Source organism: Anser anser (genome assembly GCF_964211835.1).
Source record: "Anser anser genome assembly, chromosome: 5".
NCBI classification, from domain to species: Eukaryota; Metazoa; Chordata; class Aves; order Anseriformes; family Anatidae; genus Anser; species Anser anser.
Genome location: NC_139725.1, coordinates 50,831,313 through 50,858,596, shown reverse-complemented (window position 1 = coordinate 50,858,596; position 27,284 = coordinate 50,831,313). Strand labels below are relative to the sequence as shown.

Genomic DNA, 27,284 nt, shown 5'->3' with positions numbered 1-27,284 from the left:
GTCTGAAGCAAAATCACACGGTGGCCTTCCTCACTTCCAGCCTGACAGATGTCTCCCCAAGCCGTCAACCAACACACCATTTGTCTCCGAGACATAAGCGAGAAGGTTTAGTTTAGCTACCAGAAGGGTGATTATTGCCGAACAAGATCTTGGCACTTCAAGCTAACCAGCCATTTTGACTGCACTCTGCTTTATGATATTAGAATATTAAAAAATGTTAAAAAAGCAAACATTCAGCCTGCAAGACTTCTTTTCCTTCACTTCCTCACATTTTTACTACTTGTAAGACTACGAGCCAGGCTTGCTAGAGGAAGAATGGGTTTTTTATCTGTCAGCAGAACTTTGGCAACAAATTTATAACTAGTTCACATCACCTGGAAACCAAGCTGGCATGCTATTTCCCCTCAGTTCAAAAGCTCTGTGACCTGCATCTTACTTAACTTCAACTAATTCTTACTTCTATGCTGATCTCAGTGAAGCACTGAAAACTGTAACAAAGATATTATAAATTGTGGATGATATACAGAAGCATCTGTCGTCTAATATGGCTGATACTTAAGTACCTTGGCTGCGACCATTTCTCTTAACAGGTATATTTAAGTTAGCAATTTCACGAGCACTAAAGCTATTTGCAGTTTAGTTTCCTATAGGTGTCTGTGTCTTGGTTGACTTTGATGGCTAAAACAAATGAAGCCTTTTCAATACTTGCGGCATTTGTAAGGACCCGAAGGAGAAACAGATCAATGAGTACAAAAAATTTAGTGCAGGGCTAATAGACCTAAAACCATATGTGCACAGACAAGCAATATGACCACAAGCCACATTTCTATAGAAGAACAGTGCAAAATCAAACTAAGCTAAACACTAATTTAAGTGAAATTCAATGAATGTGGTACATAGTAGTAAGGAATGGGAAAGTGGGTTAGGGCAGGCTCAGGAAGAGTCAGAAATAGAAGATGAGAAGGCTCTAGCAGACAACGGTTGAAGAGACTGAGTCATGCCTGCTAGTCAGTTTGATTAGCTCTCTGGACAAGGACAGCAGCTCACACAGACATAATATTTACAGAATACAGTCTCCTTTGAACAGATACAAGCATAACCTTGGGAGTGTGAACTTATCAAATTGAGATTATAAAAACTCCCTTATCTCCCCCTGGTACTGTGAGGATATGGAAGTCAAAAGCTTTGATTCTCTCAGATACTACAATATTGAAGACCATATAAATAACTGAGATGGTTAAACAACCAAGGAGAACAATATACGGTTCATCGGCCCAACTGTTTTTCCACCACTTTTTAGGCAGAAACCAGTTAAAGAACAGTCTGCAGCATGGCCAAATGTATCAGAAGTTGTTTTTTTCTTAGTTTCTTGGTAAGTTGCTCAGCAGTCTGGAATGTTATGCCAAGTGGTAGTTAGGGAGGTCTGCAGCATTTAGGAAACCTAATTACAGAGATGGTTGGAGGACAGGGTGATGCCAAGTGGGAGGAAGGTTTTCCTCCAGAAATGGAGTGTCAGCAGAGCCAGGAGGACACATAATTGGTCAGAGTTTGCCCTTATCAACCAAGAACGATCACGGATGTGGCTTTCAGCCTGCTGAATATTTTCTGCCATGAGAATTAATCAGATTTTTGGCCTGTGCATGAAGCTGTTCTCTCAGACCTTCTCATATATAGATGTATGGTGCTTGGTGCTTTTAGAGAGCACAGGTGATTTGGATTACTTAAATAGTTTATCATTCTAATAAATCTTTGAGACTTATTTTGGTCACTTTCTCTGATTTAGAAAACTGTGATTTTACAGGCATAGTGGCTTATTTATTTATTTATTTATTTTAATCCTGAATATACATCTTTCTACGTGCACCTTTCTTCGAAGAAAACATAACAGGAGTGGTACCAGCAATAGTGGAAAATGCTACAAACCGTTTTACTGCTGACACCTACTTTCACCCAGATGTGTGAAATATTAATTAACAGTGTGAAGAGGTATTGGAAAGGGGGGAGGTGGTGAGGGTTTATTTCCAGGTGAACACTGTAGATTTTATTTAGAAAAGTAAAGCTGGAATCTGATTGTTGCCTGCCTGTAACAAGCTCAAAGGGGGGTTGGAAAAACAAGGAGCTAAGCTTCTTCTTGCAATAAGCAGCTTAACAAAGTCTCGAGGACACAGAACATGTGCTGATAAACCACCTCCATAGCAGACACTCGTGTACCTGGCACAAGGAATGAATGAGCCCCGTCATACAACACAAGCAACATTTGCAGCCTCATGAGGGGACGAACTGCCGGGGGCGACCCCCCAGCACTGCCTCCCCATCCCGTGCCGAGCCCGGGCTGCCCACCCTCCATTTTGCTGACTGGAGGACGAGCCCCCCCAAGCCTGAGCTGACAGGAACCCGCGACACCTCCCAGAAAAATGCCTTCTAGGGGGCTTCCGTGAGGTTCTACCCCCCTGGATGTGACCTCCCCATTGGCAACGGGTGCCACGCGGCATCACGGCTCTCCCGTGCCCCGGCCGTGACAGCACCGCTAGACGCAGCCCCACCCCGCCGCCCGCCGCCATGACGGGCACCCCTCAGGCGCTGCCCGCCCCCTCCCCGCCTCTCCTCCCCCCTCCCCACCCCGCGCACCACGTGGCCGGGGGGCTCCGCATCGCCGCCGCGCATGCGCCGTGCCCGCTGCCCCTGCCCGGCCCAAGCTGGGGCTCCGGCGCAAAATGGCGGCGGCCGGAGCGGGGCCGGGAGGGAGCGGGCGGCGCTGAGCGGGCGGCATGGCGGCGGGCCTGGCGGCGGCGGCGGGCGGCTGCCGGAGGTGAGGCGCCGCGGGGAGCCGGGGCGGGACGGGAGGGGGCAGGCCGAGTGCGGTGCGCGGTGGGAAAGGGGGGGGGGGGGCGACACCGCCGACGCCCCCGCGGCGGGGCTCCGGGGACCGGGTGCCGGCGGTGCCCCGGGGCGGGCGGGCGGCGGGGGGCGCCCCGCAGGGCCTCCGGAGCGGGGCTGCCAGCGGCTGGCCCTGGCCCGCGGGCTCCGGCCGGCACGTCCCTGCCCCCGCCGGCTTCGCCCCGGGCACCTCGCAGCGAGCCCGTGCCCGGTGCTGGCCCCCGGAGCCTGCCGCGGCTCGGGGGTGCGGGGCCCGGGCTCGCCCCCGGCCCGGCGGGTGTCACCGCCTCGTTCCTGGGGAAACTTGGAGGGGTCTGTAGGGGTGTGCGGGTGGTGCCTCTGGAATGTTCCTGCTGCCCCTGGGACGGTGTTCGGGCGGTTTCGTGGCTCTGCTAGCTCGCCCCTGCCGCCTCCTTTGAGGCCATGGGGTGAAAGATGGCACATAAGTAAAGCGCTAACATAAAACACAACAATAAGGTAATAAAATGCTTGTTGAGCGTGATGTGTGCACTTGCTTTATTTGTGTGAGAACTTAGCCTAGAGGACACAGCATCGCTTGAGGTTTTGCTCCAAACCAGAGTAACGTAATACACAAATCTAAAGTGTTTGGCAGATACACCACGAGATGCGGTCACCTCAGGTTTTACCACATATTGCGTGCTCTGTTTTCATTTAGAACGGAGAAAATAAAAATAGTAACTTGGATATAAAACTTGTAGTGCTCATAACTTTTCTGAGGCACTGAGAAGCCTGATGACCTAAAGCTTTACTGTTTTTGTCTGAAAGATATTAGAGAAGAGGATTATTCTTCTGAGAGTCTCCTCTTGTTTCAGATGTAAACCTTGGACCGCTTTCTCCCTAGCTCTGCATTAGTATGCTTCTTTGTGCAGGGAAGGGAATTCCTTTTCAGATCCAGTGCCTTTATATTACTTTCTGTTTGAACCTTATGATTAAGAAAGCGATATAAATCTTCTCCGTTCTCCCCTCCACCCCTTGTTGACTAAGAGTCCAGTGCCAACATAACGAAATTAATTCTGTAGGGATTTATTTTTGAGTATGTGGAACAAGTGTCTTTTATTTAGCAGTGTACAGAGTCTGTGGAGTGCATGATTTACAAGGCAAGGTCAGAGTGTGTGTTCTGTAGAATTCTTGGGTGAAGATACAATGCGTGGTGAAGCTATGGCTTGTGATGTTCTCTCCATTCATAGAGTAATTTAATTCTTACTCCTCTCAGTTGACGGACAACAGTGTAACTAATCCATTTAAGAACTTGCTACTTTGCTGCACCAAATAATGTTGTATGAACATCAGCTCATGCTTATATGTAAATGTCTGGTGGTGGTCTTAGTGAACAAGGCTTGTGTGTTCAGTTGTGATGTTAAGCTGCCGGTTGCTGTCTGTCTTTATTCAGATTAGTGAGACTTGTATAGCTGAACCGCGTACAGGTAATCTCAGAAATGGAGGTAAATATTTCACACAATGTACAGTCAGTGTTTGTTTCTGTTCATTGGATTTGGGGGAGGGGGGGTGTTGAAGGTACTGAACCATTTGTGTTTTGAAGCATTGTTTTACTTGCTTTCAAACTTTAGCCAGTATATAAATGGGTTTGACTCTCTAATCTAATTTTGTATGTTTAAACATAGAAGGAGCACCGACACGAGTCATCTTGGATTATTTTTTGTGGCATTATCATAATTGCTGGCTTCTTAAAATCCTTGTCTCCTAATAATGTGAGTTTTCTTCATATTTCCAGATTGCCTTGCTGAGTCATAGATACAGTAGTGTTGTAATGCTTATAGCTGGCATTGACTGATTTGCAGAGAGTCATACTTGAAAGAACAGAATTATTTTTATAAGCGCTCCTGGAAGACTTGCATGGACTTGTCATTGTGATTTTTCTTTTGTTTTTTTTTTTTGAGCTTCTCAGACAAGCTCAAAACTTTGTATTGTGAAGGCATGTTGCTCATTCTTAAACTACAGTATAAAATGCTGTCTTTGCAGCCAGCTGTTTGAATGTAATTCAGTGGGGCTGTCAGAGCTTGATGAATAGACTAACAAAATATTGAGTCTTTGTTTTGAAAGAGGCTTTTCAAGTTGCTGCATACACGATGTCAGGTTTACACCTGTCACTGATGGTAATTAACCTAGAGGCTTGGACAACATCTTCCTCTGTCCTGCTTTGCAGGCTGCTTTGGTGCTGTGGTAGCTTGTGGTCCTGCATGAGACTGTAGGAGGACGTGTAACACTAGCCCTAGTCCTGCTGCCACGCTAGCCTGGTCGCGATATACCGGACTGTATGCCAGGAAAGGTGACCGTCTTCTGATGCCTTGGCTCCGCATTGATGGCTGAGGTGGTTCTGGCTGCCCTCCAGAGTCAAAAAGTGAGATGCATCAAAACATCCTATAGACACCCCGCATGGACTCCGTGTAGTTCATATTAATCCAGTAAAAGGTGTATAAAGATAAAATAAGTTCTTAAGAAGAAATAAAAGTGCCCTTAATACTGTTACTAAGAATCTGACTGCTCTTGTGGCAAATCTCGATGAAAAGCTTCTAGTTTCGGTCTTTTTTTTTTTTGTATTTCTGAACACATTTACATGAATTTTAGTATCTGTTACAAGATCAATGGTTTGTACCACCTTCTGAAATAACAGGTCTGGAAAACCAGATATACAAACTTTTTTAGTGCATGTGGTGGAGAGTGGGAATCCTAGCTCAGATCTGAGTGTTAGATGAGCTTCCCGTGAGTCATATAATTACCGTATCTCAGTTTCATTACCTAGGCTCTTTCAAGAATGAGGCTTGTCAGTGTATCTTTAAATCTTTGGGCAGAATTTACTGTGGATTTTTAGAATATTATTTCCTTTGTTGGCTTACCTATATGCCTGAGCTATTATATGAAGGGACTGTAGATGCAAGGTTTGATGTTGGTCTTGCGTTTTGTGCCTATCCAGTCTGTCCTGCATGTCTCCCAAGCAGGATGCCAGTTGTAATGATGCCTTCAGCGTAATGAATGGCTGCTAGGAGGAGACGTGAAATCTTTGTGTGCTTTATGTAGAGAATGACAGAACTTTGTGTTGGGGAAAAATCGAAATGGGCAAGAGGAAAAAATGGGTGGGAAGGAGTTGAATAGCAGTGGTGGTACATACCACGCTTCTTCTGTGCTTTGCTGCCTGAAATTCCATACAGCTTTAGCATCTTGTTTTCATCATAATATTATTTGCTGTCTTTTTTCTGGTTCTGTTTGCAGTGTTGATGCAGGGAGGTCACTGGAGCTAAGGGGATCTGAATTCTCTCATTTATCTGCCCTAGGGACTAGGGTGGGATGCCTTTTTGCTTTATCAGGATGTTTGTGAGCTTCTGGACAGGTGTTTATAGGCAGAATTAGCTCAAAAGCTTGTTGTCCACAGCTGCTTTTTCCTGCTTCCCACAGAGTCTCCTCAGCTGTGTTGGTAAAGTTGTTTATATTGCTTCATTCTAACCATTGCAAGAAAGTGATCTGTCTGAAAAATAAACCACTGAAACACGAAAGACTTCAGAGAAGGTCTCAGATCTGGGTCATCGCATTATTATGGAAAGCTTGCTTGCTGGCACGGAATAGGGGCAAGGCCAGGTAGGTGAAAGGGATCTGGGGGTGGGACTGCATTGCCTACAGTGTGTTGAAGTACATATGTAACTATATACTTAGTTAAATTTAAATCTGGTTTGATTACTCCATTGAGTGCAAGTGTTGCATGAAGTTATATCAAACTACTGGTTGTGGACTTTAACAACTTACAGAACTTGTGGGACTTCCGGCAACTTCAGCTTGTTGGGGATTTTCTGAGGTCTGTCTGTGGGTTTAAGTTATTTCTGTAAATGGGAAATAAGAATTACCATGCTTTACCATAGTGTTAAAAACCCCAAAATCTTTTAACAGCAGTCAAAACTGATTAAGAAGAAACGATTCTCAGTAAGGCATGTGTGGAAGGGGAAGTGGAGTGGGTAACGTTTGAGGGTAACACCTTCCTAAACCAGTTTCTACGTCTGCAGGTCTTGCTTTATCTTTCAAACGTGACATTCTAACGCTAGCTGTTCTGTCTGATTGTTTTGTAAGTCCTGTTAGATCTTTGTGCTCAAATCTTGTCTGAATTCTCACTGTGTGTTCTTTGTGATACTGGAACTTTGCTGTTCCAGTTAAGTTGTTCCTGTATTTGAACGATTGATTTTTTTTTCTGCTATTCTTTACTTTTCTTACCTATCATATGCTGTTGCCAGTCCACTGTAATATAAAGGGTAGAATATAATTATTCTTTTTAAATCTCTCTTCAAGAATCTTTTCCTAGTGCTGCCATTAGTGCCACTCCCCATCTTAAAGAACCTTTCTATTTCTGCTGACCTCTTTGATATGGGATTATTTTGGTGTACTAACTTGGGGCGTTTAAGATAGATATCCTCTTCCTGCCGCTCTGCATCACTTGAAATCCTCAGTGTTTTCCCCAGGGAAGTGCTAGATCAAGCTAGTTAATGGCATGTGAGATCTCTCTGGTTTGGAAGCCTTGTCCAAGATCTGTTAAAACTGTTACAGGATGATTATAAAGCCGTTTTACACTTCTGCTGATAGGAACAATGGATAAACTCAAAGGATTTGCTTGAAACAGCAATTTAATAAGTAACTAACCGTTGCTTATCTTTTAGTTATGCATTTTATTTTGTGACACTGTACTTGCAGAAGCTCTGTGATCAGTGGAGCTGCAAAATGTCTATGTGCACCGGTGTTGTCTTTTTGGTGGTGCTTGTTGGTTTTCTAACATCTATTTATAGAATTTAGTTTGGATCAAAGAAGACAACTTTCTCTCTGTCCAGTGCTGAGTCTTGAGTCAAAGTCTCAAATACAGAAAGCAAGAATCCTAATGTCTTATATGAAAGCATACCCTAATGAAGTTACGCCTATTTATATGCAAATAAAAGGTTTTTTTGAGTGACTGGGTAGACCACTTTGCATTAGTATGAAAATGGAATGCTGCTTTGCTTATCATCTGCTACCCAAAGCATCAGTGCTGCACTGAAGTATGTAAAACACTTCAGTGATGGGTAGGTTATTCTAATTGCTTTTAAAATAATTGGTATAAATGACTGAAGTTCCTTTTCATACCTTTTTCCTGACCCCAAAATTGGAAATGCTGCTTGAGAGCTGAAGAAAAAGCCCTTTAAAATAACAAATCTAATCAGAAACTAATGAGGTGATATTTTCTGGGCTTGTGCTGCCTTTTTCCTTATACTTTTTTTGATTCTCTCCTACTTTATTTTGTTCTCATGATGACTCTTGATGTGGAGAAGGGAAAAAAGTTGTCCCTTGATTGCTGGAAATGAGGAACTGGGTTTGCTGTGTATTTCATGATCCTTGCCTTTCTGCTGCTGTGGTTATAGTGCTCATCTGTGTAGATTCTGTAGTGTTTAGTGGCGGGCTGCGCTGAAGTCCTTTGTACAACTGGAGACATTTAGGGGATTTATCGCATCTACCCAGAGGCCTGCTTTCTAGATGTACATGGAAGGCTAACTACGTCTAAAGCTGTTCATTCATTGTAACTGAATGTCCATAGCATTTCCCTTGGAGAAGAGAGGGGTATAGACATACATAATGAAATTTTCTATTTTCTTGTATTGAAAAAAAAAAAAAGCCTAATCAAGTATGGGAATGCATTAAAGGCTGATGCATAACACCTCGGTCTATCCTGTAATGGGCATCTCAACTTCAGTGGTCTGAAGAGGAGAAATGCAATAAGTGTAAAACCCCTAGAATGTGGCCGGAGGTGATCATCAAGTTAATAAGCTCATCGATTTCTTTAAAGTCATTCTAGTAATGAATGCAACTGAGAGAAATACAACTGAAGTGCTTATGCTTGCATTTTAAGTCGAAGATACTTTTGTCAGTTTGTAATGAGGTACTTGTAGGATGTTTTTGAGATGGGTTGTTTATTGTACAGACACTAGCATGGCAGAAAATTGCTAAGTTGACAAAATGCACGCTCAAGACAGGAAGTTTTTGTTATTCAGCGTAGTGATGGCCTTGACGCTGAAGAAGGAAGAATCTCTAAGCCATGTCAGTACTCCTCACATCCTGTGAGGCTACGCTTCTTAATGGTGAACTGGATGTAAGTAAGCACCGTAGTGTCTACAAAGGAATGTATAGAATGTAAAAGGATGAGGAGTTGCTGGTCAATGTCATTGTAAGTCTGTCCCCAGTGCTCCCCCCCAACCCCAGTGTACGAGGTATCTCTTTCTTTGTAATTTATTTTCATGAATGATTTGGGGATTTAATTTACCTAAGTATTGGTTAAGAATGTGTTTACTGCCTCAGATTATCAAATTCCAAACTTGGCCAACTATTTTTTTTAGTCAGTCACATTAAAGAGAACAATTCTCTTTTTAAAAAACAGATATGATTTGAATCAGAAAGTACCTACTGTTTCTTACTTGATCTTTAAAATCTCTGTAGGTTTTAGTCCTCTATTAAACGCTGCTGGACATACGCATTTGGACTTGAAATACCAAAATATCTTTTTAGCATTGTAAGGCTGTCATACAATATAAGATTATCCCCTGTGTAATAGTGCTTTGTAGTTCTAGACATAAAATTGAAGACTTGGTGACTCTTAGTAAAGTGACTCATGTATTTCTGCACTGAATGAAAGCACCTGTTTCTTTAAGTAATTGAATTTAAACAAGTTCTTTGCTGTAACCTGGACTCTTAGTATTCTAAGTTGTTTTTTGGGGCTTAAACTACAACACTTCTGAGAATAACAGTGCTAAGAAATACAGTCCTAAAGGATCTGCCCATGCTACTTGGGGCTTTTCCATTTTAAGGAAAATACAGTTAGTTTTGCCTTGTTGCATGTTTCTCAAGGCCCTTTAGTTTGCCTGAGAATATATAAAATAATTCAGTTATTATGTAGTTACTCATTTCGTTATTGGCTCAAAATTTGCCAGTTTGGCGTAACTGGCTTATGCTGATCTAGGTATTTCCCCTTTGTCCCCTTGGAAATGGAACCTTAGGATCTATTTCCCTTTCTCTTTTTCCTTCTTCCCTTCATTCTGATCTTTAGCTACCAGCTTATTTTTTCTGGAGAACTAATTTAGAAAATGGCACCTTAGTGTCTAGGTCTTACCTTCATCAAGGCTGAACTGTATTAAGCCCTTGGTGGTTCTCAACAGTCTTGAGTGCTTATTTAAGCATCTTGTGAATTTGAGTTTCGTCCTTGTTTTAAATTTGGAAGGAAACAGAACTTGCTTTTTTCCGTATGCATGATTAACTTCTTTCATTCAGATTAAAATTAACCTTTTATTTTTGTTAGGTTTGAAACTGATCTGGGTAAAATCAGTTTACTGAATGTGAATGTGCAAGGGGGAAGTGGGCAGTTGGTGATGGTCATCTGGGTACAGAGGGAAGTGAGAGTGCTTTTTTATGGCAATATTGACTTTTTTTCATATACTGATGAAATCCTCAAATATTGGAAGAATGGAAAGAGGTTTGGTAAGTGTAGCATGCACTGGCAAAGGCTCCTCTTTCTGTATTTCTCACTTCGAATGTGAAGGAAAGTTGTGGATAGGGGTAGATGAGCAAACTTTGATATAAAATGAGATTAAGAATAACAGGTTGTTTTAATGAAATACCTCCGCTACTCTAGGAGGTACAACTTAAAAGTTACAATCTAAAAGTTTTGCTTTCGTTCTAAAACTTTTCTTTGATTTCTTAGGAAAATGTTTTCAGATGTTCTTGGTCAGCTGAGGAGTTTTTAAAGCCTTGTGAAAGGAGAGAGAAGAGTTAAGGCTTATCAGCAGTCTGCTCAAAGGGCAGATTTGCTTTAGAAAATAGTTAAACAGAAAACACCCAGCAAGGTCTCGATACTGCTATCTTGATGTCTGTATATATGAGGTGTGTGTGGATATTGCTAAACTTATTAAATGCGTAAATGATTGGTGGATCCATTTTCAGGAGCTTACATCAACGTGTGTACCGCTCCTTTGACTCTTCTGTAAAACCTGCATGTTCATGTTACAGGACAAAAAAATGAATGCTTTAGAAATGCAGAGAGCTCGTAGGAAATCTGGAAGACATAACTTCCTCTTCTTGCCAAGGGGAAAATGTAAACAAAGATCCGGCTTAATTGCAGGCTAACTACTAGACTGGTTTTCTGACTAAGCCTTTCCTTTAATTGATTGCTTTTATCGTAGAGAAAGTATTTGCTGTTCCATTTGAAATAGGTTTTTGTATTTTGGGGGGAAAAACACATCAGATTTTGTGGGCATTTAGTTCTGGCTATGGTGGCTGTCATGGAATCTAAGTGTAGGTACTAAAAGGGTTGGTGTAAATTCTGAGGAATTTGGTAGTTTGTGGAAGTCTATGAAATTTGCTTGTGAGGAGAGGCACTGTAATACTACTGTCTTTTTTTACTGTGCATGCTCTTAAAATGTCTGTCTACGAACAGCTGAAATCTTTGAAGTGTGTCACATAGGAAGATTTCTTGGCATCAGATGTTACGATATAAATGTTAGCTGTTGAAGCCAGCATGGCTTTTAAAACTTTCCTCTCTCAGAAAACCCCAACCAAAGGAGAAATCTTTTAAATAAGTATTTAAAATCTTATGTACAGCAATAACTGATCTGGAAAGCATGCATAAGATCACCACATAAGTGGTGTTTTTATACTTCAAAATTAAAATTAATTTTAAAAATAATATTGGGGGGGGGGTATTCTGTGGGTTTGACCTGGAATATCAGACTTCCTCAGGGCAGCGATGGTCCATAACCAGTTGACAAGCTCTCAAATGAGTCAGTTGTATAAATACTGTGTACACTGACTTCTCCAGTTCAGTTTTGTATTGCTGCCTGCTTCAGTGTGTAGCGTAGAACTGAAAGAGTCTTCGGTGAGTTGTGAAACTGTAGGGGGTAGGTAGCAGGCCAGCACCAAAACCTGAGCTTCAGCATTGCCCAAGGAGGGAGGATTCGTCTGTGTGGCGGGGCCAGGCTAGAGCGACTAGTTGAGGCTGAGCCTGAGGTAAGAGGGAATTAAATTGGTGACTGCAAGGATCTAGTTTTAGGAAGCTGTGAGGCAGTGTAATAGCACGTCTGCCCTCCACACATTCATAGCTACGTGTTCCCCTTCCAGTGGTAGCTGGCTGTCGAACCAACCTGCCCAGCTCCCTTCTTCCTCTGTTCCCTGCCGCCCTCTCCAGCTGTTGTGTGATGGATCAGCCATCTGAAACGACTTGTGCTGGGATCCTGTAATCTCTGTGTGAGGGGAAGTGGGAAAACCACTTGGCTGGAGCAGAGGAGTGAGGGGAAGGTATAGCTCCTTGTTAGTTTGACTTCAGTGGTGGTGTTGGATCATCCGGATGTATCTGTCAAGAGCTGACAGGCAGGAAGACTTGCATATACAGTTAGCTTCTCGCCATCAGCAGCTTGCTGGTTTGAGGAGAACACATAGGCTTGTCTTTTTTCTTCTTCTCCACATGACTAATACCTAGGTGTGTGCATTCTCTGACTGCAAACTTAAAATCTTCCAGGCCTTCAAAAAAGCAACCCCTGCCCCCCTCAGTGTGGACATCTTCACTAGCAATGCCTGCCGTCTGAGGGGCTGCTAACAAAGGCCTAGCTGAGGACAGGAGCGAACCGTACAAGCACAGAACAGAAGTAGTACACGCCAAAGAAGAAGCTGTGGTTCAGCTCACTGGGTACTGTGACAGCTTGCAAGTGAAGTCCTTGTGGTAGCTGGCACTACGTATGTCGCCTGTTTCTGCTAGGACTGCCCTTTGTTTGCGGACAACTTGAAGGGAATCTCTTTCCTACTTCTAATTTCTTAAGAGCTCTATAGAAAAACTACTGTACTGTAAGAGGGTTTTTGTAGCTACTCTCATTAAGATGTTTAAATTTAGTGACAGATGACTGAATGGGGACAAGGCAGTGCTACCCTTTAAAAGCAGAGCTGCTTGCAGTTGCACCAGAGGATCAGGTAAAAACAAACAAGGTCCTATCGGGTCCCTGATAATGGGGTTGTTCTGGGGCTTCACGAGTGTTTGCTGCAGTGGAAGGGGGATAGCTCTGCCATAGGAATGAGTATATGGGACTGGGAATGTTTATTTTTGAAGGCCATGCCAACTGACTGTTAGTCAAACCATACGTCATGTTTGGCTGTGGGGAGCGAGCAGCCTTTTGGCTACTTCTTGCTGTTCTTCCTCCTCTGACGTTCCCTTGGTAGTTCACCGATCTGGTGCGGGGAACCAGCTGCATCGGAGAGAACTCCTGCAGAAGAGGTTTCCCTGGCTTCGTAGGTGACAAAATGGAGGAGCTTCACGATTAGGGCAATAGGAGCTGAGGTGAGTGCTACTGAAGAAACGTGTGGAACCACAGTGCCAGTGAGACAGCTTTTTGGTTTTTTTACGTATACTGAATTGTATGTTTTGAATCAAGATTGGAACTGTTTTGGTTGCATCTAAGACTCATCGTGGCTTGTGACTATTATTGTAGAAATTCAACGTAAACTGTAGCTTGCTTCAATGTCAGTTTTATGTGATTTTACTTTTTCAATTTTTGTTGCTTTTCCTTGTTCAGGAAAGGATTCATTATTTTTATAAAATACCTGCTGTGTCTCATGGAAAGGACTGGACTAGATTACCTTTTGAGTTCTTTACCGGTTTTTTCGGTGTTCTAGCTTCCAGCTTTTGTATTGTAAATAGGTGGATCCATTTGCCCTGAAGACATAAGGTTATGCTAGCAAGTGATACTTCAAACTCTTCTTGTATCAAAGAGCAGAGGCTGCACAGGTCAAGTATGTTGTGTGAGGAGAAAAGGATGCACGGGGAGGATGGTTTTCAGAACAGAATGAATGGTGGTGTATTAAGAAGAAGGATGTAGAGAAAAATGTTTTGAGTATATGGCAATACTGGTAATGGCTTTTCTGGCCACAGGAAGAGGTTTTCAGGGGAAGTAACTGAGTTCCATGTTGTCCTGTCACCAGGCATCTCATAGAGCCATGAGCAGAAAGGAGGAGGATTATGCAGAGACACTGAGGTAATGAGGAATGATGTTGGTAATGGCTATGAGCAACAGAAATACCGCAAGATGTTGTTACTGATGCAGAGGCTGACTGGCAGGATGATGTGTCAATTGCAGCCAAAGACTGTAGAGATCAGTGAACAGAGTACATCCATGCGGGAAGGCCAATCAGTATGTGGGTCCAAGATTTTTAGCGTGCTTCAACACTGTGGTGCTGGGGTTAGTGTTTGGAAAAACCCCAAGTAGTGTCATCACCAGACTTCTACCTTTCCTGTTAAGACTGTGGTAGTTAATAAGGAAGCTAAGCATCAAAATGATGCTGTTCTTGAAGGTGAAATGAAAATGACAAATTGTAAGAGAAGATGGATGCTGCTTCTTGTTATATCAAAGCAGGTAGGTGCAGAGCGTGGTATTTCAGATTGCCTCACTAGTAACTTTAATGTGCTCTCAGAGGAAGTATGTTCTTAGAGGAAATGTAGTGAATGTAAACTCTGTGCTGGATTTAAAAGCACTATTGTGTACAGGAAGCTCTGAGATCCTAATTCAGAGTAAATGGCTCTCTGTGAAATAATTGGGCCTGGAGAAAAGGGAAAACATCTCTGGTGTGAGGAGACTGTAGGGTATATCCCACTGAGATGGTACCTGATGTGAGAAGGCAGCAGTGCTAAAATCCAGAGACAAATCTTCCATATGGTTGGGGTTTGAGCCAAGATTTCCCTGTCTTAGTAGACTTGCTAATTTAAAACAGCATCTTGTATTGTAGCTGGGTCACAGCTCGAGCAAGAGGAGGAGTTCCCTTTCTGGATGAAACAAGGATCTTTATGGGGATGTCTCAAAGAACATAGAATAGAACCACGTGAATTGTGGAAACTGCACAGGCTACCTGCCGTTCCTCACAAAAATACCAGTCCTGTTGACAGATGGGCTACCTGAATAGAAAGACTTTGAAATACACTCCATAAAGGTTCTTACTTTTGCTCCACTGCTACTTTTTCTTTAGAGGAAGAAAAGACATGGCCTGAGTACATGACTGAGGGTACCTTTCATGTGTACTGCTGCACTACAGGACAGGCAGTATCATGGAGAGAGTGGGAGGCAGTCTTCCAAGGCAGGTTCAGTCCCAGTCTCTGAAGCTGAATTTAGCTGAAACTTAAGTTGCTGCCTGGCAAGATAACTGAATCTTGTCCAGAACTTCAGTACAATTAAAGCTGGCTCTATTTTTTTTATTTAAAATGTCTGATCCGTTCTTTGAGACACTTTGCAATTTGGAGGTTCCTCTGTCTGTCTTAAACTGCTGAATGTGTTCACAACGTGTTTATTACACCAAACAGGACTTCCTTTTCTTTTAAAACAAAAAACAACAACAAAAAGCAAACGTTTTTATTTGCTTTGAATAAGTCTTCTGAAAAACCTTTAGACGACTCAAAATGCAATATTATGTCAATGTAACATGCAATTATTCTAGATGGGCTAAAATGCATTATTCTCATTTTTTCCTTGTGAATAGGCATGTTCATACCTAATTATTCTGTTCAGTGATATTAATAAAGATTTAGTGGATAGGATTTCTCTGATAATCTTGCAAGGTAGTTTTAATGATGCTTTGTGTCTGAATCAGATTCATGCTCATTTCAAGTGAACTTCTAAAAGTGGAAAATCATTGAAGGATACAAGCAGTTACTTCATATCAAGAGGCAGTAAGCAACTTCTTGCTGATTTTGCTAAAAGAAGTGTTTTGAATTAAACTTCTGGAACATTAGTTACATCTGTCTTGTGAGTATCATCAATCAGACTTCTGGTAAACTAGGAGGTGCTTGCAACCAGCTGGAAGGATCAGTGATATGTAGAGATCAAGGTCCATATTTCAGTATGTAAAAATATTTAAGTTGCTTGGGAGGAACTTCCTGTTCTGTGTGGCATTGTACTGTTGTAAGTCAATTACTGCGTTTTATCTCTAAGTGGAATATAAAGATAGGTATATTTAGGGGAATATAAAGATGTTTAAGTCCGGCGCCTCTTCAGCATGGTTAGTGGTTCAGCCAGTCGCTACCCACATGTGACATTACTGAGTTGCTTCTGGGATGTGACACGTTCACACTGTGCTCTGAATTGCTTTGCTGATCATAACAAGCCTACTTTGAACATTGTTTGCAAGACAGTACTGAGGAGATGGCTTTTTCTGTACTTTCTGTGTCTTTTCAACTGCCTGAATGCTTCTCAATGTTTTCATTTTTTCTAAGGTATGCATATCTTCAAGGCTACACGCCTTTATACTTGATTTGAATATAGTTCTTTTAACTTTCACTTTGATTCCCCAGAGGACATGTTGAAAAGTAGTACAGGTTATATTATTTTTTCTAAAGCTCAGCCCTGAGAGTCTCAATAGGTCTAGAAATAAAAGGCAAGGTCTACTGTGGGTTTTTTGCCTCCTTCATTTCAAAATATCTTCTTTTTTAATGGGCAAGTATAGTACTTTATGGAAAAGAAAATGCTTTAAAATTCATGCTTAACTTCAAAAAAGGGTTCTTTGTGATAGCTGGAACACGTGATCCGAAGCAAAGAACCAACCAATGCAGTCACTTTCATGATCTCGTTATATCTTGCCCTTTTGCGCTTGTAACTGCTGACATGGCTGAAGGTCTGGTGTTTTGCTTACAGTTTTTTTTGCCCATGCAGTAAATAATGAAATTTTTTTAGATTGCAATCATGAAAAACATTATTCATTCCTCACTTTTGTACAGTCCTAATCCAAACTAGAAACTTCCAGATGTATTAGCTTCAACTTACTATTGTATCATCCATGTATTTTTGAGTGATGAAAGGCTGATTGCTTGACTAGAATAAAAAAAAAAATCAAAAAGACTTCTGCGTGGATTTGCATATGTGTCAGGCTATAAACAGTTGGTCCTTCAAAATTTCAGTTGTTTTCTTTGAAGAGAGAGTTACCAGTTACACAGTTTATTTGAGATATGCTGTCCTAGGTGCATTCAGTCCTTGAGTGTGTGTGCTCCCAGGATTGGAGACTTCCAGCCTTGGCAAAACCTGCAGGTATGCCAGTACCTTGAGTGCCTCATGCGTGGAATAAGAGGTGGGTGTGAACAAGTAATACCTGGTGCCTCTCAGCTCCTCTTCCTTGGAGCACCCCCTGGGGAGGATAGTAGCAAAACAAGGTAGATAGTAAGCGTGCATCTGAACAAACGGCTGTGACTCCAAGCAGAAATAAGCAACTTTTTCTTCATGCTTAAGTGCTGGTCCCAGTTGCTGTCTGGAAATTCCAGTACTGATGCAGTGTAATAACTGTTGTGGCCAGGGCGGCTGTGTTTGGAGCCTCCCCAGGTGGATGGGAGCGGTAGAACCGTGCTGCTGAATATGGGATTGTCATTGTGCTCCTGAGCGTGGCTTGGTGCTCAAGTGCCCATTGCCAGCCTGCTGCACCGTGTCTGGAGGCAGGTTCAGGCAAGCTGGTGAACATGGACCCTAAATGTTTGTCCTTGCTAAAATTTAATTGAAGTCCTTCCTTACTGGGATTTGCCCTTTTGGTTGGTGTGTGCTTGGGTTGGTTAGTTGAGTTTTGTGCAAAAACGGACCTATTTGCTGCTGGATGTTGTCGTCTCATCTGACATCCTTTCTGCTTCCTTGCTGCTAGAAGGGAACTGTTGGGGCAAAAGAGCAAAGCAGTCTTTGGCTAAATGAAAATGTAAATAAATACGAATAAGGTATGTTTGTATTGTCTGTTACTGGTAGTGAATCTCAAATATGTGAAAGTATAAAACCTGAAAAATAATGATGGTACAAGTACGTACATATGCTTGATATGATTTCTTAATTTTTTCCCTAGGATTATGCTGTTTCATAATCCTGTGGCAACAACTGCAGAGGAAATACAAAAAGGTCTTTAAGGTTTTTTTGGTGGTGTGGGAGGATGTCTTTGGGTATAGAATGTGTTGTAACACTCTCCACCTTGCCCTTTATTCCACTGGGATCTAATTAATATACAGAAACATTTATGAAAGCTTTATATTGAGTGACGACTATAAGCAACGTGTCACCGTTAGCCAAAGTCCATTTTGTACACAGATTTTTGTTAAACCAAAATTCCCAATCCAGGAATTTTTGGCTGTCAGCCCAGGTACCTCAGATGCAAATCCTTTTAGGTTCTTAAAATCTTAAGTTCAGTTTGGCAAGTTTCGTGAAGACTGAAGAATTTAATTCAGGTGGTACTAAGACTTAATTAGATCTATGGTTTGTGTGTTTTTTGTTTTATTATTTTTTATTCTCTAAGTATCAGTTTAATTTGGAAGTCACTTCTGTGTTTTCAGTAGCATTTGAAATAATTCTGGCTCCTAAAGCTTCCTGGCTTCATGTAACACAGTTCATCTACTATTTACTGCATTGCAGACTTTTTTTTTTTTTGAACAAGAACTTCGACATAGTTTAACTTTTTTCTGTGTACACGTATACAGAAAAACAATGCACATCTGTTTGTGTGTCACTGTTCTCAACAAGAGATCCTGTTTCAGTAGGTCAGCAGATCTTTAATTTAGTCTTGGTAGTGTGTACGTTCGCATGGATGTGGACTGTACCATGCAAGAAGAGGTTCACACGATAGTAGTTCTTAAAAAATAAATCAGGACTGTATTCTGAGACTAAAATTAGATGTAATTGTTTAGTTAAGCTGAAATAGGAAGCTTTTGGTATTCAAGATAACATCTGCAAGGAAAGATGAAATCTTTCCTTTGGCAGCTAAGTATCTAATTATTTGGCATTGTTTCTTTGTTTTTCATTAATTTTCTTCTGCAGTGCTCTTTAACTATGGGGAACCGGCATTCTTGATGTGGCATATTGCATGCTGAGATGTCTTTACATTCATACAGAGCTCAGCAGGTACATGCAAGAGTGATTTCTGTGCAGGTAGGCTGGGTTTAATGTGGAGGCTAAAGTGCATTCTGGGGGAGGGAAAGAAACCCTACTGTATGCACAAGTGGTACAAGAAGGATGCCTTGCTGGCAGAAAAGATGCAGCACTGGCTCTAGTAGCTTAGTTCTCTCCCTAAGCTCTTTCTTTTTCTACCTGTGCTCGTGTGATGCCATAAGAAGCCAACTGGTAACTGATACTGATTAAAAATTGAACTTTTTGTCAAGGTTGCTTTTAATGCATGGGTCAGTTTTCTTGCTCACTGAATATTTGAGCCAGAACAAATAAGGTAGGGAAAGTGGATTTGAGGATGAACAGCATAGGGCAGGGCTTCCTCCAGGACAGTCGTCATTGTGGCCAGCTTAAGTTGTTTGGGTTCCGGGTTGTACAGTGTTACCTCGTAAAACCTAGAAATGTAATAAAAATTCAAAGATTACGTTTTTAAGTGATACACAACATTAAGGAGAGTAGTGGTATTAAACTATGATCAGTTTAGAGCTATGTGCCACAATATACCCTGTAACTAACTGGAATGTTTGAATTTGAGAAGCAAAATACCCTCAAGATGTCTGTTACCGTCCACTTGACCACTCAGTGCATGGTTAAATTAGAAAGGACACACAAGAAATTGTGGCATACGTAAATGGACAGAATGGCTGACCATAGTGCCTGTTCTGCTTAAATGCATTGAATTCCTCCTTCACTGAAATTGGCATATAGCTTATATACATATATTTTTATATATACAGCTTTAATATGACACTCTTTTTTTACATTGTCCTACGTTTTGCAAAATTACTTGTTACATATTTTATGTTTAGTGAGTGAATTCATTCTGCATGGTATTCACTTGTTTAATGTGTAACAATGCTTTTGTGCCATTTAATTAAATTATATATCAGACATTTTATGAGGTTTTTATAGTTTTCACATTCTTCTGTATTTTGTAAATTCAGACGCTGAATGTCTAATGCATTGGATTATTGCGTATACTCTTTGATCATGTTCCTTACCCATCTTCTGGGGCATGCTTCTTGCCAAGTGGAAGAAGACGTGAGGTATTAACTTCAAACCTGAGACTCGGACTACACTTTTTCCCATGCCAGGAAGAATTGAAAAGTATTAGTAGGCATCTAATGGACGAGTTAACACATCACAACTGAACACAGAAGCAGAAAGTAGAATAGCAGTGACGTTACTGCAGGACTCAGTCCAAATGAACTAAGTCCAATTTTCCCAGAGAAAAGGGAAGTTGTTGGGATATCTACCCAGGTTGCTGGCTATTATTTGTGATAGTTGCCTTGCAGTTTGAATTCCAACTCTTATCGCTTGTACTAAATGTAACTAATTCCGTATAGAAATGGAAGTAAAATCTATGCAACACTGCCTGTAGGTACACAAATCAATTGAAGTGTCACTTTCAGTGAAAGTTGTTTTCTGTGTTTTTCCTTAAGTCCGTGGAGATTTTCTTGTATGGAGAAGAGGTCTGCATCCATATGGGCATGGTTATCCTAGAATAACTAGCTTATTTTTGTGTGTGGATGGTGGTGGGGAAGAACATTGCATAAGACTGAACTAATCCAACAGCTTGTGTTTGAGATTTGCTGGCATTAGCAGGTGTGATGCTGCCCGTTCTGTGCACGCTCTGGTTCTCGTTTCATACTGAGCAGGCTTATCTCACCAAGCAAGCAAAATTTTTTTATTTTTTCCATTTCCTGACCTGTGGTGAGCTGAATCTGTGTAGAGATAAGGTTGAGAAAAGCACCAGCTTACAAGCACTTCAGGAGACATTGACAGGTAGCTGGGGAGGGCAGGCACGGCAGCTCCCCCTTTCTGTGTTCGCGAGCCTGCAGACAGGCTGCAGTTGGCATACGCAACACCAGTAAAACTGCTGTGTTGTGATGGTCTTCTGCCTTTGCAGAAGTTGGCTAGGGGAAACAGGCTGCAACTTTGTGAGGCAGACCTGGGCTGTAAGCCCTTCACGGTAAGGATTGTGCCTGTACGAAATCTCTATTGTGAGGTGTTGTGGTTCCTTTCTGCAAGCACCTGATGACCACAGAAATGCCAGATGGCCTGCTTTGAGGAACCTTGCTCTGTGGCATCAGATGGCTGGAAAGCACGCACCCTCTTCGTAATGCTTCGGTGCCGTGCCAGTGTCTCACCTCTTCACATTGCTACATCTCTAAGCTAGGTTTCCAAACCCAGCTCTGCTCTTCTTCCTCATGTAAGCAGCCCTTGTATGTTGCGACACTTGTTGTTTTTCCCTCTATTCCTACAGCAGTCCGCAGCCTCTCACTTTCTGCTCCTCGAAATGGATCTGTTTTGCATGCTGCGTTTGTGACTAAGAAGCCAGGTGTGTGTGTTTAGCTAGGATCATATCTCGCCTCTGCAGCATCATGGTAACTCCCACTTCTAAACTCATGCCAGAAATACAGATTATTAAAGCAGGGAAAAGAGACCAGGTGCTGCAACTTCCTTGAAACACATACTCTTGTGTGGTACTCAGCTGTCCAATCTGGCATGCCAGAGTTGTGCTGAGAAAGAGGATAAGGTTGGTAGCATACAGTAAGTATAGTTACACCGGTACCAGCCTGGTGGAATTTAGCTACGTGTTCACAATATTAAATCTGAACCGAATTGAGTCTAAAAAATTCTGAGGATAGATTTTACCTTTGTGGTGTTCTTTCTGACCTGTCCATCTGTTTGTGTTCTTGATGGGGGTGCACACGCTCAGTTGACTAAAAAAAGGAGCTGTTACTGTGATAACTCTCACTATGCAGTATTAATATTTTAATGCTGTTAACATAAAAATAAATTAGAAAATGCTTGTTTGTATGTACGATGCAAGTCCTTGTTCAGGTTTCTTCAGAACTGACTTGTAAAATGTTTTCAAATGCCTAATAAAGAGTAGATTAAACTTCGGGTTTGTTATAAATGTTCATTTAGGTAATGAATATGTGCCTTACTTTGACTATTAAAAACCTACTTCTAGCTGCTAGTCCCAACTTGAAGAACTGAATGAGAACTACACTGCTGGTGTGAAATCAGAATGCAGCTGAAGGCAGTTATGATGGTACAACCTTCAACAAATTGGCTTATTCTGCTTTCCCAGTCATTGTAATTGAATTAGGGATGTTTATAACAATGTGTGAATGCATCAGTGTGCATGTACAGTCTTTCTTGGCATAGTTAAAGGAGCAGCTCTAGTCTAGTCTAGACCATCCCCTGCTTGAAGACTTCTGAGCTTGCTAGCCATCCTGTTCCGTGTTGCAGTTTGTCATACTGAATTGTGAATGGCTTGGACATTACAGATTTCAGGAAAAATGTTTTTTGATCTTGGTTTAATCCTTCAAACAGAAAGTTATCTTTAAAAATAAAACCTCAAACATGTTCTAGAAACACCGTGTGCTGGAGGCTGAGTTTGTTCTAAATCATGTAATACCTACGAAAAACAATTGTTAAAGTAACTTATTGGTGTTTTGCTTTTCAGAAATGGAGGAACAGAATGCTGGATCTGGGATTGAAGATTTATAAAGGATTATGGGATTATACATTGAAGAGCCAGCAGGCGGAATGCCTGAGTGACTGAAGAAAATGGGTGCTAATGCATCTAACTACCCTCACTCATGTTCCCCAAGGGTAGGGGGAAATTCACAGGCACAACAGACGTTCATAGGTAAGTTTCTTCAGTTATCTTGTTGCTTATATAAATGGCTCGCTGGATTGTATATAAACTGGATTTGAATTCTTTGCAGTAATATTATGCCTAGTTCTTATTTTCTAGGTCATCAGTTTGAATCTGTTCAAGCTCAGTAGTGCGTGAAATTTGGTACTGTTCAATATCTGGTGTATATATGCAATGAGTTGATCTGCCAGTTGCTAGTAAACAGCTGCTAGGTTATTTATTTAAAAAAAAAGTGTTTTTTTTGAAAATTCAGCCATACACACTAGCTCTTGCTGTTTGAAGAGCAGTTGCTAACTGTAAATAGTATTTACCATTTTGCGTTCTTCCTCAGATTTTCAGTGAAACTCTTAAAGCGCAGAACACTCCTGATCATCAGTGCTCCTTGTAGTATTGGCATTGTGTCTGTAGGAGAGTGAAGTACTTCTTCATTGACAGAAAGGTTATCTCTGCTAATAAACCTGTTCAAGTAACAAGCAGTCTGGAAGATAACTTCTCCTTCTGCCCTTTTCCTGTTTCTGCAAATTGGGGTGAGGAGAGGGGAGTTACTTGTTCATAATACCGTTAGGACAATAAAGTACCTTGCCTAAGTAGAAACTTGAGTAGATGTGCTCTTAAACTACCTTCTCATCCCAGTCATAACTGGGGCAGGTACCAACTTTATATGCTTTTCAGTCTAGCACAAAAAGACCTCAGTGTAGATCTAAGTACTGTCACACTATAAATAATAATTACGTGATGAATCTAAAAGAAGACACTACTTCAGAAGATAATCGAGTTTAAAAAAAACAACACCCTGACAGCCTGAAGAATGATCTTAGCAGTAAATAACATAAATACTTTATAAACACATTTCTCCTTTATGCCTTGGCTTGCAACAGTGAATAAGTAGCTAATGATATGCAGTGTTACTTCTGTTTTTAATCACCACTGAAAGCGCAGTGGAATTCTTAGAGGAAAAATAGACTTGCTTTGTAATATTTTTTAATCTCAGCTTTTGTGACATTCCTAACTTTTGGAGATCTGAGTAGAGGATAGCACACAAGTTCTTATATGTGAAAGTTTCTTTGGATTAAAATTGGGTGTGCTAGTAGCATGTCAAGAAAACTTTTAGCACTAACATCTTGTATGTTACATAGTATGTTGTACTATGCTGTAAAGTCCTCCTAAAGGCTTAGTTAAGATACACTGAAAATACATTAAGAGTAGTAAAAGAAATATCTCAGTTTATATCTGTGTTCTTCCTAAAATCGCGGCAAAGACTTTTTCAGTGCACATCTTGGTGGGTTTTTAATCTGCCTTTATATTGAATGAAGAGTAACCCTAGCAGATCTGCGTTCCCAAACATCACTTGAAGAGTTTATAAGAGGCGGAGAAAGTTCCAAAGGCTTCATCAAATTCCCTGGGAACTTTGTCCTTTGTGTGTGGAAGGTTTTCATGATGCTCTTCGATATTAAAACCCAAATAGAAATCTATTATTTAGTATGCTGCAAACTTATGGATCCCCATTACCTAATAAAAATTGGAGTTGAGGCTTTTTTGAGGAAGGTTTATAAGCATGTGATTGTATCATCTTAAGCAAAGAAAATGAGTGTTCTGATATTTAAAAAAAATAAAAATAAAAATTGAAATCTTCTGATATTATGGTGGCATGTACACTAGTAGTGTAACTGTGCTACCTCTGATACTGGCATACATCCCTTCTTTCTGCCTTGCGGTGGTTGGCTATTTCTTGACTCTTGTTGGGTGGCTGGCTTGTTGTAGCTGTCTCAGTAGAAAATAGATGTCCTAAAATTGATAGATGAGATTTTAATCACTTGTCAAAGTAATCATGTTTTTGTTATACATGAACTTTTACAGTTTCATTATGCAGAAGGCATAATGTGTACATATTTGCAGTTATGCTTTTGGGCAGCACGAAGACTGGTGGTGTAAGAGCACGATGTGTATTAGTTGCCTTCTTTCTGGAAACTGGATTCAGACCCGTGGGTTTGTTTAGACATGCTGCTTTGCCATTAAAATTGCACCATGCTACAGTATAAATGTAGGATGAACACTGAAAGCAGAGAACTGATCTAACAAAGCACGGTATTTTCATAGTGTGACTTCCCATGTTAGTTAAATCAATGCTAAATTTGCTTGCAGATTTCAAAGAGGAGCTAAATCAATACAAATGAAGTGCTCCCTGTAAAAAATACTTTTGTTTTAGCAAAGGCTTAACTAGTCATTCTCTTGCTGTTTTGTCTACAGCATTCAGAAGGAGGATTTCACACCATTTTCTAGGGTGGTACATCTGTTCAAGATGTTTGTTTTTTATATACAGCTCTATAATTAGTTCTTAACATGTGTAGGCATGCAGAGGACTTGACAAATCCCATTATTCATTGTCAAGTGCCCTAGTAGTTTCTCTTGGCAGTCATCTGTTTGTTATAAATATTTATCTGTTCAAAGCTAGACATGGTCTAGGGGCATGAAGTAGCTATTGCTTTTTAACAACGTTTAATCATAGAATCGTGTAGGTTGGGAAAGACCTCCAAGATCACCAAGTCAACCATTAACCTAGCACTGCCAAGTCCACCACTAAACGCTGTCCCCAAGCACCTCATCTACACATCTTCTGAATACCTCCAGGGATGGTGACTCAACTGCTTCTCTGGGCAGCCTGTTCCAATGCCTCACAAGCCTCTCAGTGAAAAAATTTTTCCTAATATCCAACCCAAACTTTCCCCTGGCACAACCTGAGGCTGTTTCCTCTTGTTCTATTGCTTGGTGCTTGGGAGAAGAGACCGACCCCCCACCTTGCTACAACTGCTTTTAAGTTAGTTGTAGAGAGCAATAAGGTCTCCCCTGAGCCTCCTCTTCTCCAGGCTAAACAACCCCAGCTTCCTCAGCCGCTCCTCATAGGACTTGTGCTCCAGGCCCTTCACCAGCTTTGTTGCCTGCCCTTCTCTGGACACGCTCCAGGGCCTCGATGTCCTTCTTGTAGTGAGGGGCCCAAAGCTGAACACAGTACTCGAGGTGCGGCCTCACCAGAGCTGAGTACAGGGGGACAATCATTTCCCTGGTCCTGCTGGCCATGATATTTCTGATACAAGTAGGATGCTGTTGGCCGCCTTGGCCACCTGAGCACACTGCTGGCTCATGTTCAGCTGGCTGTTAGTGAGCACCCCCAGGTCCCTTTCAGCAATACTAGACTTCCGCCTTTTATTGTAGAAGAGGGGAGTAAATTCTTTCTTCCGACTTCTAATGACGATGCCTCCTGAAGGAATACAGGTAGACCCAAAAGAGGCTTGTCAAAACTTTCTTTCAGGGATGCTGAGCCACCAGCTGTTGGGAATCCAGGGAGGTTGTGCTAGTGCATCTCCTCTTCTGCATCTGGAGAAAGGCAGTTGCCACAGCTCTATTAATAGCAGTGCTTTATCTAATTGTAAGACTTACTAGTGCTGTTTGCAGTGCTTCTGAAGTTAAATCCTCTATGTAGCTCAGGGTGTGCATAGGTTTGAATGGTATTTTAGTGTCTTGTGGTGATTCATGTGCAAGTAATACCTGATGGCAGCCTTCAGGGAAGAGAGAAATTGAGACTTCTGGTGTCCTAGTTTTTTGTTTAGCAGAATATAAGGGAATATTGAATGTACTCAAATTTGCCATTAGAATCCAAAATACTTGAAATAATAATGAGCTGGCTTGTTCCCTCAGAGCAGCATCGTTACGGAATGTCCAAAGTGTAGTTACTTTTATTGTGAAATGTAATCTATACTCTTATTTTTAAGTATAGTGAAATTGTAGGCTCATCTCTATCAGCAGGAGGCTGAATCTCCACTTTTCTATTGTAATATCTATTAAATCATGTAGAAGGAATATTGCAGATTTTATGGTGTGATCTCTCTGAAGTAGTTTTGAGTTACTAGTCTTTTCATTTAAATTGACTTGAATGTCTTGAAATTTCAATATGACTTACAATATGTTGCCTGATTGAGCGAAATTTAATGTAGCATGGCTAAAATAGTCTTTCCTCAAAGAAAGTAAAGTTCCTTCCCAAAACTTTCACTAACAGGTGGATTGTAAAACCATTACACGGCATGATTTGGGAAGTTATTATTAGCTTGGCAGAAAAGCAGGTGTATAGGGTTACTTAAAGTTATTGAGGCTTAAATAATGAAACAATTTATGGTTATATTAACTTGCTAGATTTGCCATGTTCTCAGATACAACTTTGAATTGCTCATATCTTTTTCAAACTTCAAAAAATATCTATCTGAAATAATGTGGTAACTAAAACTGTACTTTGACAGACTGGCCCATAACGTCAAAATAGCATCACATCAAATCTGCCTGGAACAAATGGAACTGAGAGACAGACAGGTGACTGAAACAAGTTACAGAAGGCCACACAAACTATGTGGTGGTTGGACATGCTTTGAACTTAAAAATCCACAACAGGTAGTGAAGTTACGCAAGTGTAGTAATAGAAACCTATTAAATGTTCCCAATAGAAATATTTACAAATATATTTCAGGCTAACAAAGCCTGTGATTGCTATCGATCTTTATGCCATTTGGAAGCGTCTTATTTTGGTATCTTGTCTGGAAGAAGTTGGTTTGGTGTACTTTTTTTTTCCTGTCAAGTCTGCATTTTCCACCATCTGTCTCAGAATAAAAACTCTGTAAATTAAATTAGAAAATAGCCCTTTACCCAGTGAGTCATAGTTCTGTTTAAACTATAGTTTTAATTTTTTTATTAAAACTTTAATTCAGTTTTCCATTGCTTCTAAAAATGTT

At 41.2% G+C, this 27,284-nt stretch overlaps 1 protein-coding gene across 4 annotated transcripts in view; it reads left to right on the top strand.

Annotated features, from left to right (window-relative positions):
- The first annotated feature begins 2,647 nt into the window (after nucleotides 1-2,647).
- BTBD7 (BTB domain containing 7) overlaps nucleotides 2,648-27,284 on the top strand; it is a 57,182-nt gene continuing 32,545 nt past the window's right edge. For 2 of the 4 annotated variants that reach the window (XM_083839829.1, XM_083839827.1), the window contains exons 1-2: nucleotides 2,648-2,809; nucleotides 22,315-22,500. In XM_083839829.1, the coding sequence (XP_083695955.1) occupies nucleotides 22,419-22,500 (82 nt within the window). In that variant the 5' untranslated portion in view covers nucleotides 2,648-2,809; nucleotides 22,315-22,418. Of the gene's footprint in view, nucleotides 2,810-6,309; nucleotides 6,490-22,314; nucleotides 22,501-26,798; nucleotides 26,947-27,284 lie in introns of those variants that run through there. The other 2 variants (XM_083839828.1, XM_083839830.1) reach the window with 2 other exon arrangements.